This window comes from Heloderma suspectum, chromosome 6 (assembly GCF_057233095.1).
Source record: "Heloderma suspectum isolate Gila_16-S chromosome 6, 16-S_ref, whole genome shotgun sequence".
NCBI lineage: Eukaryota > Metazoa > Chordata > Lepidosauria > Squamata > Helodermatidae > Heloderma > Heloderma suspectum.
Genome location: NC_139463.1, coordinates 111454857 through 111469147, shown reverse-complemented (window position 1 = coordinate 111469147; position 14291 = coordinate 111454857). Strand labels below are relative to the sequence as shown.

The window sequence follows — 14291 nt, the reverse complement described above, 5'->3', positions numbered from 1 at the left end:
TGCATGCCAATTACATTTACTGTAGAACAATATATCCCATTCATGAGAATGAGACCATTTTCTTTCTTTTTTTTCCATAAGCCTAATTGCTGAGTGAGATGGAGGGTGCAATGAAATAATAATAATAACAACAACAACAACGACAATACCAACAATGACAATACCAACAACAACGACAATAATAATAATTATACCCCATCTTTTTCCCAGTCCTGGGACACAAGGCAGGTTACCAAAATTAAAACATATACACTTAAAACATATGAAAATATACAAAAGTTAAAATATAAATTAAACAACAATATAATTAAAATTATATTAAAACATTAAAGCAGCATTTTAAAACAGCATATTAGCAGCTTACCCCCAGGTTCCAACCAACTATGTCTCAAAGGCCTGCTGGAACAAGAATGTTTTGGTCTGCCTCCAAAAACACATCAAGGAGGGAGCCATCCCAGCCTCCCTGGGAAGGGTGTTCCACAGCTGTGGGGCAGCCACTGAGAAGGCCTTCTCCCGGGTTCCCACCAAACGTGCCAGTGACAGTGGTTGGACTGAGAGAAGGGCCTCCCCAGAAGATCTCAGTGAACATGGGCAGGTTCATAAGTCTTTCAGATAACATGGACGGGAGCTCTATAGGGATTTATAGGTCACAGCCAGCACTTTGTATTGTGCCCGGAAACAGACGGGAAGCCAGTGAAGCTCTTTTAACAAGGGAGTTGTATGCTCCCTGTAACCAGCCCCAGTCAACAGTCTGGCAGTAGCTCTTTGAACCAACTGCCATTTCTGAACACTCTTCATAGGCAGCCCCACGTAGAGTGCATTGCAGTAATCCAAACAGGATGTAACTAAGGCATGTGTCACCATGGCCAGATCAGACATCTCCAGGAATGGGTGCAGTTGGCGCACTAGTGTTAACTGTGCTGAAAGCGGGCTACCGGCCAAATCCAAAGGCACCATGGTCCACATCCAGCCAGTAGGTGCTGGTTTTCCAACACAGGTCTAAAACAACAACAACAAACAAACAAACAAACTTCAGGAACTCTGGTAAAACAACTGCTGGATACAGCCCACAATATTCATGGATTCTACCTGGTTAAACCTTCTGGGCCATACAATGGCTTCCTCCCAAAGGGTGAACCCTTCACCTAGAAAGGCTTTAGGATATACTGCTCCAACCCTCACTCTAATAAAGGACAGGTTTGGGAACGTGACCCAGTTGATAATATCAAATCCAGCCTCCAACTCTCCATTTTGGTCAAAAGAAACCTTTTCTCCGGCACTGTTATTAAAGGAAATGCTTCTCAGAAAGCAGTCAAGCTAAAATGGAAAAAGACAGGGAATGCAAGTCATAAAGGTATTGAGGCATAAGGGTGCTGAACAAATTAAACGCTCTATGCGGTTTAGAAGGCAATAGTCACTTAAATATGATAGGCACTGCATTGTTATTGTTGTAGACGTTGTTGTTATTATTGCTGCTGCTGCTGTTGTTGTTGTAATGTCAATAAAATTGAGCACCAGAAATAAGCACCAATAATATATATAAGGAAACAATATCAGTAACACAAATGAGCAATCAAATGAATTAAAACATAAGTGAAGGGAGGTAGAATCTGTGGTGGGTGAACCACCACATCCTATGCCCTGACAGGCTCCTGCTGACAGGGCAGAAAATGTGGGTGGGAGGGGTGTTTTCCCTCTCTTACATGGGCCTTCCTCAGCCACCCAGCACCATTTCCCTCCCACTGCTCCTAGTTAGAGAGAAATGAACTTACGCAGCTCAAGACATGCTTGGGGAATGTTGGGTGGCTTTAGAATCAGAGGATCCAAGCTTCCCCCACTCAGAGTCAGTCCTTGAAATGTCCCCTTTTAGTATTGTTGACAAACCTCCCACTGCTGTACAGAGGAGGTCACTATGAGTGGACCTTGGGTAGTATCCAAAATTAATCCTACGTAGAGTAGACCCTTGAAATGAATGGCACTTGTTAGTCATGACTAACTTAAGATCCACTTATTCCAAAGGGTCTACTTTAAGTTGGACTGACATTGGATACTACCATTGCTTCTCCACCTACAGACCTCCCTCTCTACTGAGAGTGAGTTTCTCTAAATCCCTCAGCCTTGGGACACCCTCACAGGGCCCAATGGCTTGTGGTCTTCACAAATGCCTGAACGATAACAAAGTGCTGCCAGGCAAGGCCATATGGGGAGGGGAATTTAGGATTAAAATTAGGATTAAAATTTAGGAAACATTAAAATCTGTCAATCATGTATGGATATTCTAATATTATATTCTACCAGACTAACTGGAATAGATTTTAACTGGTGTCCTTTTAAAATTTATTTTACTGCTTCTGCTGTTGTTAGCCATCCTGGCTGACATATTTGGAAATGTGAGATAAAAACTGATACCAAAGGATCAGTCAGTCTACAAAACAGAATTATTGATACACACATTATTAATGGCATGTGTCTCTTAACTATTTAGAATCAATGCAAGAAATCCAGAGGCAGAGTGAAAAGGGGTAGTACATTCTGGTGAAAAGTAAGAAAAGAGGGAGGACAATCAGATGTTGCCTTGGGGTTTCTCAACTGGGATTGTGCAATTCAGCCCCTTTCAAGCAAATTCAAATCCCATTCCTCAGCTACTCACAAGCAGAGGAGATGGCTGCTTTAATCATACCTCACTGTGCTGTCTCACCTCTGGCTCGGTCAAGCCAAGTATATCTGTGAAGCAAGCATCTAATGATACTTTGCCATCAATCAAATCGTAATTGATCCAACAGCTTTATACACACTTGCCCAGATGAATACACATAATATTAACTTAAGAAAAGAGAACCTACAATAGGGCTAACACTGAGATGAACCTACAATAGGGCTAACACTGAGAGCAAAATGTTGTTTAACATAATGTGCGATTCAACCCTTAGATAAAAACCAGACTTGGTAGAAATATAACTTCCTATACAGTGTACTATATTCCTATTTTGTTCCCACAGATATGGTGAGTTCTTCATTAGTGTGCTCAGGACATTACCTTCCATGGCTGTTCATGTAGAAGCCTCAGTCTTGCTTCATCCACTATTGCTCTGTGTTTGGGTTTAGATGAATGCATGTCATGCAAAGCATGTGCTACAGCATAGACTGCATTGTAGATACTGTAGCTGTGGCCAGTCATGCTCATTTCAAAGACAGATGCAGGGAGAATTTCCAGCTTCTCCTCCCCACTGCAGATGGTCCCAAAATCGTTGCCTATCATGGAATTGGAGAAGGAACATCCAAATGCCTCTTCCCAGAAGACCCTGACAAAGCCATCCTCTTTTTCCAAGATAGGGTTTCTCCTCTGAAGAAATTTCTGGAAATCCAACACCTCCTTTGAGTGAATTGTGAATGACAGAGCACCATGGAGGAAGTCTATATCCCAACTTTTTTGGAAGGGAAGTGATGTGAAATCCATCTGGACTGTCATAATCCAGATTTTACCTTTTTTCCCCATGGGTATATCTTCATATTTTGACAGTTTGGGAAACATTCTCAAAAGTATGATGCTCTCAATTTCACCATGAACTACCACTGCATTAGTAGTGCTTCTCATGACAACATTGTATAATCCTATTCCTTTTTCCACCATTTCAACAATATCATTGGAATAAGTAATTACTGGGAACTGTTGTATGAATTCAAAGCATATACCACTCTGGGAAAACATAGGAATTACATTCTGTATAAACCTCTCTCCATTGTCATCATTTGCTGACATCACCCCAACCCAGCTCCACCTGAAATGAAGCAGTAACTGAAGAATCCCATTATATTGATGGTCCAAGTTTGGGAACATCTGGTGGTAGAAAACTGCCTGTTTTTTCTTATGTGCTTCTGGAGCAGTGCCATATATGAGCTAAATAAAATGAATAAAAATGAAAAGAGGAGAAGACTTGTTTAGGGTGTGTGTGCAAACAATATTTGTACATAGTGATATACTTTCTGAATGATTGTCCTTCAGTGCCAATTTAAATTCATCCCAGATTTCAAAGTTGTATTCATAGAGTGTCAATGCATCAGGAGATTTCAGAATTTTCTCAATTGAATTCTGTATGAAAATGATGGAATGCCCAAGAAGCAGATGGCATGAATACTTTCGGGATGGATGAACCTCTCAGACTCAGCTCCACTGAGTTTCTCTCTCTCTCTTTTTTTTTTACTTCTTCCAAATTCAGGTTCTTTCCATCCCATTTTCATATCAGTTTGCTTTTTAAAAAAAGAAAAGAAAAGTACGACTGCATGAAACTTCATTTATTTCTGACATTTCTAAAATTATAGCAATTTTATATGCACTTCGTCAAATATACAGCTTTATGCAGGTGATTTTCCACTAAAATAATAATAATAATAAAAAGTTTGTGCACACATAGAATCATAGAATAGTAGGGTTGGCAGGGGCCTACAAGACCTCCCTCCCTAGGTAATTGGTTCCACTGTCGTATTGCTCTAACTGTCAGGAAGTTTTTCCTGATGTTCAGTTGGAATTTGGCTTCCTGTAACTTGAGCCCATTATTCCATGTCCTACTTTCTGGAATGATCGAGAAGATATGCTGGTCTTCCTCTCTGTGACAACCTTTCAAGTACTTGAAGAGTGCTATCATATCTCCCCTCAGTCTTCTCTTCTCAAGGCTAAACATGCCCAGTTCTTTCAGTCTCTCTTCATAGGGCTTTGTTTCCAGTCCCCTGATCATCTTTGTTGCCCTCCTCTGAACCCTCTCCAGTTTGTCTGCATCCTTCTTAAAATGTGGTGCCCAGAACTGGGCACAGTACTCCAGATGAGGCCTAACCAGGGCTGAGTAGAGGGGAACTAGTACTTCCCGGGATTTGGAAGCTATGCTTCCAGTAATGCAGCCCAAAATAGCATTTGCCTTTTTTGCAGCCACATCACATTTTTGGCTCATATTCAGTTTGTGATCAACAACAATTCCAAGATCCTTCTCACTTGTAGTGTTGTTGAGCCATGTATCCCCAACTGTGTAACTGTGCATTTGGTTTCTTTTTCCTAGGTGCAGAACTTGGCATTTATCCCTATTAAATGTCATTCTGTTGTTTTCTGCCCAGCGCTCCAGCCTATCAAGATCACTTTGAATTTTGTTTCTGTCTTCCCGGGTATTATTCCGCCCAATTTTGTGACATCTGCAAATTTGATCAGGATTCCCTGCACCTCCTCCTCCAAGTCATTAATAAAAATGTTGAAGAGCACTGGGCCCAGGACTGAGCCCTGTGGTACCCCGCTCGTTACCTCTCCCCAGTTTGAGAAGATCCCATTGATAAGCACACTTTGAGTCCCATTCTGTAGCCATCTTTGGATCCACCTGAGAGTTGTTTCATCTAGCCCACTTTGAGTTAGTTTGCTCAACAGGATATCATGGGACACTTTGTCAAAAGCTTTGCTGATGTCGAGGTATATGATGTCTATAGCATTCCCACAGTCCACAAGGGAGGTTACTTGATCAAAAAATGAGATCAGATCCATCTGGCAGGATTTGTTCTTGACAAATCCATGTTGGCTTCGAGTAATCACTGCATTGTTTTCAAGGTACTTACGGATGGCTTGTTTTATCATCTGCTCCAGAATTTTCCCAGGGATTGATGTCAGATTGATTGGTCTGTAGTTCCCAGGTTCCTCCTTTTTGCCCTTTCTGAAGATAGGGACAACATTAGCCCTCCTCCAGTCATCTGGCACTTCCCCCGTCCTCCATGATTTCGCAAAGATAATTGACAGTGGTTCTGAGAGCCCTTCTACCAGTTCCTTTATTATTGTAGGATGCAGTTCATCTGGCCCAGGAGATTTGAACTCATTCAAAGTAATGAGATGTTCGTTGACCATGTGCCTATCAATCTCAAGCTGCAATCCTGCCCCTTCAGCCTATACTTTGCCTTTGCCAGGGGGATCATAGACCCTCTTTTGGGAGAAGACCTATTAGACCTTCCTGTAATATATGCATTTTTGTGTGGAAGTGGAAAATTATCAGGAAGTGAGTGGCAAACAGGACTGGGACACTTTTCTTGGCCTGGACTCCCTTCCATTCACAGGTCAGGGTGTGGCTGGTCCCATGACAGATAGATTCTAGGAAGTTCAAGCATCCCAGTTACTCATTTGGTCTGCACGTGGTCCACATTCTGGTTCATGTGCAGGTTTGGGAAGTGTGTATTTTGTAAGTTCACATTAAAATGTTGAGCAAATGTGTTTCTCGACCATACTTGGAAGAAGCTGATACACAGATTGTGCCTAAGACACAGCTGTGTCAACAGAGCAGATCCACTGGCAGAGTGTTGCACCCAAGTTTTCATGCAGTTGCACTGGCATATCTTTCATGGCAATGACATCTCTCGCATTATGCTAGTGTAGCAAAGCCTCCACCATGTCCTATACCCCTCAGCTACTATATCCAGACTCAAAATTGCATCGATAGAAAATACCTTCTTTAGTTCTGTTTTATGCTTGTTTGTTTATTAACAGTTTTCTATCCAGCCCTTAAACATCTGTTTTCAGGAGAAGTTTTAAAAAATCAAAAGAAAAAAACTCACAGGAGAAACAATAAAAAGCAAGTTATGTTTTCAATACTTCTTCCTGTCAAAGGCCAAGGTGCTATTAGGGCAAGTGAACAACTGTCTGTGCCAATGGTGCCATTTGGAAAAGTTTGGTTTCATCGACAGCAGCTTATGCTACCGAAATGAAGGACTCCTGGCACGAGATGTGGTGCACCTTGCAAGGACTGGGAAGAACAAGTTTGGCAGAAGTATTGCAAGCCTAACCAAGAAGGAGGGGCCTACCTAATCCTACAATGGAGGGGGCAAACCCCCAGAACTAGAGTACCAAATAAACTATCAGGTTCAAGAATATATATGAGACAGGAAGGAGAAAGGTAGTCAAGATGGTATCCAGTAATGTGAAAGTAAATTAAGTAGGGAAACGGAGAAGGTCAAAAGCCAGTGGCCTCTTCTGTCTTTATACTAATGCATGGCATGTGGGAAAGTAACAGGATGAACTTGCAATTATAATATGAGAAGGTAAGTACAATCTAACTGGTATCACTGAGACCTGGTGCAATGGGACTCCTGATTGGAATATAGCCATTGCAAGTTATGTCTTGTTCCAAAGAAATAGATGCAACAGAAAGGAGCAGGAGTAGCATGATATAGAAAGAATTTATACACCTGCATGGCTGCATGGGAATTCATGAACCTAAGATTGGAAGCCCTGTTGAATATGTCTGAGGAGAAAGAAAGAAAGAAAGAAAGAAAGAAAGAAAGAAAGAAAGAAAGAAAGAAAGAAAGATATCTTTGTGGCAGTATAGGGGTCACGAAGAGTCAGACACGACTGAACAACAACAACAACAAAAAGAACATAAGTACATTAGAAGAGCCATGCTAGTCCAGCATTCTGTTCAGTAAGAGCCAATCAATTACTTCCGTAATGCCAAGAAGTAGGATGTGAATGCAATAGCATATTCAAACAACAGAGACATACTATTGGAGATATAGTACATAGCTGTCATGAGCAGCCGTGTCCTCTTGGAATTTGTCTAATCCCCTTTGAAAGCCATCTGGATAGGTGGCCATGACAGTATGCTACAGAGACCTGTCAGCCAACCAAAAGACATGGACAATGTTTTCATGAAAAATTAGATGGCATTCAAAGAGGTGTTCCATAGTAGTAATTGGGGATTTCAAATATCTTTACTTCTGCTGAATGCTGATCAGAAGCAGTGAAGTGGTAGATGAAGTGGAGTTCTTCAGTACTGATGAGTATCCGTAGGGAACCCAGCAAGTGGTCCCCATTGGTACTAAAATGGCTGCAGCTTTACTCACTGCTGTTCCTAGACTGCCTTCAGGGTTTGAAGTTCACAGTGACACTGTCTCAGACTCTGGGCTGATATGCCTAGACTGTAACATATTTATTTATTTCATTTCATTTCTATACCGCCCAATAGCCGCAGCTCTCCGGGTGGTTCACAAAAATTAAAACCAAACAGCACACAATAAAACAATTTAAAATATATAGAACATTAAAACCACAATATGACAATACAACCACAATAAAACCTAGCAGCAGTGCAGTAATTTAAAATACAGATTTAAAACAGCAAAGCTAAAAGTCTAGAAAGCTAAAATGCTAAAATGCCTGGGAAAATAAACAGGTCTTCATCTGGCACTGGAAGAATACAATTTAGGTGCCAGGCGAACCTCACTAGGGAGCTCATTCCAGAGCCGGGGTGCCACAGCAGAAAAAGCCCTCCTCCTAGTAGCCACCCACCTCACTTCCTTTGGCAGGGGCTACTGGAGAAGGGCTGCTGAGGATGATCTTAAGGTCCAGGCAGACACATATGGGAGGAGGCGATCCTTTAGATAACCTGGCCCCAAGCTGTTAAGGGCTTTAAATGTTAATACTAGCACTTTGAATCAGGCCCGGAAATGGACCGGCAGCCAGTGCAGCTGGAAAAGTACTGGCGTAATATGAGCTCGCAGGCCAGTCCCTGTTAACAATTTTGCTGCCCTAATTTGGACCAGCTGAAGTTTCCGGACCATTTTCAAAGGCAGCCCCGCATATAACACATTGCAGTAATCCAGACGAGAAGTTATCAGAGCATGGATAACTGTAGCTAGGCTATCTCTGTCCAGATAAGGGCATAGTTGGTATACCAGCCTAAGCTAAGAAGTGCTCCATGCCACTGAGTTCACCTGTGCCTGAAGTGACAGTTCTGGATCCAAGAGCACCCCCAAACTATGAACATGATCCTTTAGGGGGAGTGCAACCCCCTCCAGAACAGGTTGAATATCACCTAGCCGGGCAGATGAACTAACTCTAACAGTACCTCCATCTTGTCTGGATTGAGTTTCAGTTTATTGGCCCTCATCCAGTCCATTACCATGTCCAGGCACTGATTCAGAACAGCCACTGCCTCACCTCGGTTTGATGAGAAAAGAGGTAGAGCTGGGTGTCATCCACATATTGATGGCACTTCAGCCCACACCTCCGGATAACCTCCCCCAGCAGTTTCATGTAGATATTAAATAGCATGGGGGATAAAACAGAGCCCTGTGGAACCCCATGGCACAATTGCCATGGCACAGAGCAATAATCCCCCAGCACCACCTTCTGGAATCGGCCATCCAAGTAGGAGCGGAACCACTGCAGTGCAGTGCCTCCAACTCCCAACCCAGACAACCTATCCAGAAGGATACCATGGTCGATGGTATCGAAAGCCACTGAGAGGTCCATGAGAATCAACTGGGTCACACTACCCCTGTCTCTCTCCTGACAGAGGTCATCCCACAGGGCGACCAAGGCAGTTTCCATTCCAAAACCTGGTCTGAAGCCCAAGTGAAATGGATCTAAATAATCCATTTCATTCAAGAGTGCCTGGAGCTGTCCTGCAACCACCCACTCCAGCACCTTTCCCAGGAAGGGGATATTGGCCACTGGCCTATAATTGTTAACATCCTCCAGGTCCAGGTTAGGCTTTTTCAGGAGTGGTCTAATTACCGCCCCTTTTAAAGTGGCAGGCACCACTCCCTCTCTCAAGGAGAAATTTAAAACCTCCTGGACCCAGCCGGACATCCCCTCCTTGTTTGATTTAATAAGCCATGAAGGGCAAGGGTCAAACAAGCACGCAAGTGGTTGATCGGACTTGGCCAAGCACCTTGTCCGCATCCTCAGGCCTCAGTAACAGACCCAAATATTGGCTCGGTGGGTCTGAGCTGAAGCAGGGTTTCCATTAGGGATGGCAGAGAATTCCGCCATGGATCTCGGTGAGGCCGAATGTCAGTGCATTTGGCCCCCTGAAATCTGTGGCGGAACAGCCTGCCCCCCCTGCCCCCCCGCAGATCCCCCCCGGGATGAGACTTACCTGGGGCGGATGTTCCGGGCGGCGGTGGCTCCGGCAGCGGCTTCGGCGGCAGCAGCAGCGGCGGCTGGTCTTCCGACCAGCTGCCGCTGCCGCCATTTGCAGTCTTGTCGGGTTGTTTTTTTTTTTTTACAAGACGTGATAGGCTACATAAAGACTTACGTAGCCTATCATGTCTGGCTTAAAAAAAATGCGTATGCAAATGGAGGCAGCTACGGCCGCCGCCATTTGCGTTCCTTATTTTTGGCCGTCTTAGTCTACGTAAATATTTACGTAGACTAAGACAGCCAAAAATAAGGAACGCAAATGGCGGCGGCTGTAGCTGCCGCCATTTCCGTACGCGCGCTTGTTTGTTTTTTAAGCCAGACGTGATAGGCTATGTAAGTCCTTACGTAGCCTATCACGGCTGACTACAGGGACGCAAACGGCGGCAGCTACAGCCGCCGCCATTTGAGTCCCTGCTAGCCAGTGGCCGGATGTCTGGCTGCTGGTGGAGCCGGCCTGCCATGATTCCAGGGGGGAGGCGCGGAGCGCCTCCCCCCCCTGCGAGGATTACGGGGGAGGGACAGAATGCCTCCCCTCCCAGTGGAACCTGTCAGAGCCAGGTAAGGGGAGTTTTGTACATCCCTAGTTTCCATGTACGTCCCTAGTATAAACTCATCCTGAAACTCAAGTCATAGTTTATGATAATACAGCCTAATCAAATAGAGAAATTTCTCTAACCTGATACTGACAGCTATGCACGTCAATGAAGAACTACCCATGAACTATTTTGTTTCCCAAATCTGAATTTCTTGATAAGCTTTTGAGCTTTCACTAGCATGCTTGAAGCAAGATCTGCCTCTTTATTTCAGTCACAACACTTTCCATTCTCCCCTCCAAAAAAACCACTCATTGTATGTGTGAATAATTTGTTAATATCCCATGTTCCATTGTACCTGTGGGATCTTGTAGATGTACAGGATGGTTGCCATGTGGAGAAAGACTTCAGAGCCAGGTCCCCCAATGACTGCTATTGGATTGTTAAGGATGTCACATTTGTAGTTCGGGACAAATCTGCCCTGTGTAGAGAAGAGTTCCAATGAGGCATGATAGGTCCAACTTGGACTGAAATGGCTATTACAGATATGGAAGCCCAGGGTGACATTGGGTAAAATCTGAGGATTTTCATTGATCTCATTTACAGCAAATACCAAGGCCAGATTGTGCTGGTAAATCTGGGTTATGACCCTGAAATGAGAGATACATGCTGTGTCACAGTGGAATTGGTTCATAATAAGAATAGGCTAACATTCAGTTCAATACATTGTACAAATTAGACCTAGTCCACATAAGTATGAAGAAACACTGGTACATTCGGTTATACTTTTGCCATCTGTGTTCAGAAGCCCAGCACTGGTACTATTTTGAAATATGTTAGTTCACAGAAGGAAGTTTCTGATATTCTCATCATCCAGATTTATCTGCAGAATAATAATATTTGTCTCCAGATTTTGAACTTTTGCATTACTTAGTGTTGGTCTCCAAAACAGAGCTGACAAATTCAACATTTGTCCATTTTCTGTAACAACAACAACAACAACAACAACAGATAGCTGGGTGTCCCCCCCCCATATAGTTTCTTCAGGCACCCAGCCAGCCCCTCCCACCGCTTCTGTGCACCCAGATCCGCGCTCAGGCTCCCCTCTGCTTACAATATCATACGCGAATATGCACATTTGTGAAAGTGCACATATATGCATATGGACAGATATGTGCATTTGCGAAAATGCACATATTCACGCATGTGGCTATATGTGCATTTTCGTGATTTTGCCTTATGAAACGTTCCTAATATAATTTTGAATGCTATTTGCATTAATATTCACATGTTTGCATAATATATACAGGTTTAGGCTGCTGCTATTAGTAGTAGTGGTAGTAGTAGTAGTAGTCTTAGTATTATTATTGCAGAACTCCACTGCAAAATTCTGAAAAGGGGGAATTTCGAAGGACAAAGTATTATATCAGGTCAGTTCACATTGAAATGTGAACGAAATGAATTTCTCCCCATCCCTACTTAGGAGTATCATATAATGATTTGCACAGATATATGGAACTTTAAAAAACAATGTCTTATTACGCACAAAGAAATTAAGCTGCTTTATCAAGGGTGGTACCTATACGTCCATATCAGATACTTTATGCAGTTGAATATTGGTGATCAATTTAGGTTGCTACAATTTATAATCTGGGACAACTGGTTGTGAATCAAGGGAAGGCAGTGCTCTCTCTCTCCCCCCTCTCATTAATTACTTAATTAAATCAAGGCGATGGCTGTAAGACTAATTTCTGAACAAACCTTTTACAAAGAAAATGCAGACTGATTTAAAGCAGAAGTTCCCTGTAACACAACTCAGCACACCCTTGAGCTACAGCTGACAAATTGTAACCCTTGCCGGGAAACCCAGTATGAGGTAAGGTCACCCTTGGATCAACATTAAACTAGGGATGTACGAAACTCACTTACCTTTGCTCCGTGCCTCCCCACAGAATCCTCGATGGGGGGGGAGGCGATCTGGTCCTCCCCCCAGGAATCCTCGACGGCCAGCTCTGCTCTGCAGCCAGGCCGCGGAGCAGCCGGCCAGGGCTGTCCACAGCAGGATTTCTGGCCACGGACGGCCTGGTGCGGACACAAATGGCGGCCGCCATAGCAGCTGCCATTTGCATCCGGCCAGACAACCGTGATAGGCTATGTAAGAATTGATGTAGCATCCACTACGCTATTTGCGTTCCCCTTTTTTTGCCGTTTTATCTTACGTTAATATTTACATAAGATAAATAGGCGAAAAATAGGGAACACAAATGGCGGCCGCCGTAGCCGCTGCCATTTGCGTACACTGCGGGTTTTTTGGGGGGGTTGAGGTTAGCCGTGATAGGCTACCTAAATTCTTATGTAGCCTATCACGGTCCAAGGATGGCAATGGCAGCGGCAGCAGGCCTGCCATGGTCGGCCAGGAGACCAGCTGCTGCCGCCGGAGCTGCTGCCGGCACCGCTGGCACCGCTGCCGCGCCGCCAGCATCGCCGCTGGCAAATCTGCCCTAGGTAAGTGCTGTCCCGGGGGGATTCCGGGGTGGGTGGGGGGCAGGAGGCCGTTCCACCACAGATTCCGGGGGGCCGGATTCTTTAGGCTGGATTCTCACTGGAATCCATGGCGGAATTCTCCGCCATCCCTACATGAAACATGGTTGAGCATGCCAGGCCTTAGGCAGTAGTCCTGCTCTTAATCAGTGCCAGAATAACTGTATCTCTTTATCGCACATCACAGCTAAGGAGGCCTTCCCTTTCACCTTTCCATTCTCTCCCGAAGTACCTCACACTGATACATATGCTAAAGTTGTGATGATGACAATGATTATGATGATAATGATGATGCCTTTCAAAAAAATAACCATACAGGTAAAACACATGCTCACTGAAAAGCCAATGAGGATTAAAATGAAACTTTTTTTTTTTCATCCCCAGTGTTCCTTCAAATGGGTGATGTAAGTTGGACTATCTATCCAGCAAATCTTTATAACCAAGAACTACATAGTTAAATGATCAACATACTTGTAGAAGAAGAGCTGGCTGCTACTGTTACAAAGAAGAAGAAGAAATGATGATGACGATGACAATGATGATGAAGAGGAGAAAGAAGAAGAGGAAGGATGGGATGATATCTGGTAAAGAAAAAGTAAGATGCTGTACTAATCATTCACTCATCCACTGAAGTTAACATGGGACAGGCCTGCCTGAAAAACATATTTAAACACATGTATGATGTGTGTGTGTGTGTTTGTTAAAACACACACACACCTACACACACACACACACTCACACACACAAATACCTTACACAATGTCATCAAAGAGGTCAATCGAGGGAAGTTTTTTGAAGGTTATCAGACTAGAAAATATGTAGATCTGAGACATAATGCCAGCAATGATGAGGTCTCCTGGATGATAATGCTTGTGAAGAATAGGAAGCGGGTCACTGATGCTGCATTTAACATGAGGGATCTTACACACCACTTGAGGCAAAAACATGAATTCCACTGCGACAAATGCCACTGTCTTGAATGAAGCAATGCCTCCTGTAAACCAGTTCACCCCTCCACACATTATCCTTCACTGAGTCTTTTGCTGACAAGCCTGATTTAAATGGCCATGAGGTTGGTATGGGTCTTAGACTGTGCAGTGAAATTGATCAGTGACCAGACTGACAGAATTCTGGCAATATCTAGTTCCAGCTTGTAATTGTCTATGGGATATTAACAGAATCCTTCATCTTGGTTTGTATCGTGGTGGTTAATGCTGCTCTCTTGAGAGTTGGAGACGAAGTAGAAGTAATCATAGCTTAATTGATTGTTATAGTTG

The 14291-nt window shown here is 43.7% G+C and overlaps 1 protein-coding gene across 1 annotated transcript; it reads right to left on the bottom strand.

Moving 5' to 3' along the window:
* Nucleotides 1-931: 931 nt before the first annotated feature.
* LOC146342527 (vomeronasal type-2 receptor 26-like) lies at nt 932-14036 on the bottom strand. The gene is made up of 5 exons (XM_084807878.1): nt 13771-14036; nt 10832-11123; nt 3038-3898; nt 1146-1317; nt 932-999 (listed from the first exon to the last, which is right to left on the bottom strand). Exons 1-5 carry the CDS (start codon nt 14034-14036, stop codon nt 932-934), a joined length of 1659 nt encoding a protein of 552 aa, XP_084664004.1.
* Nucleotides 14037-14291: the final 255 nt, after the last annotated feature.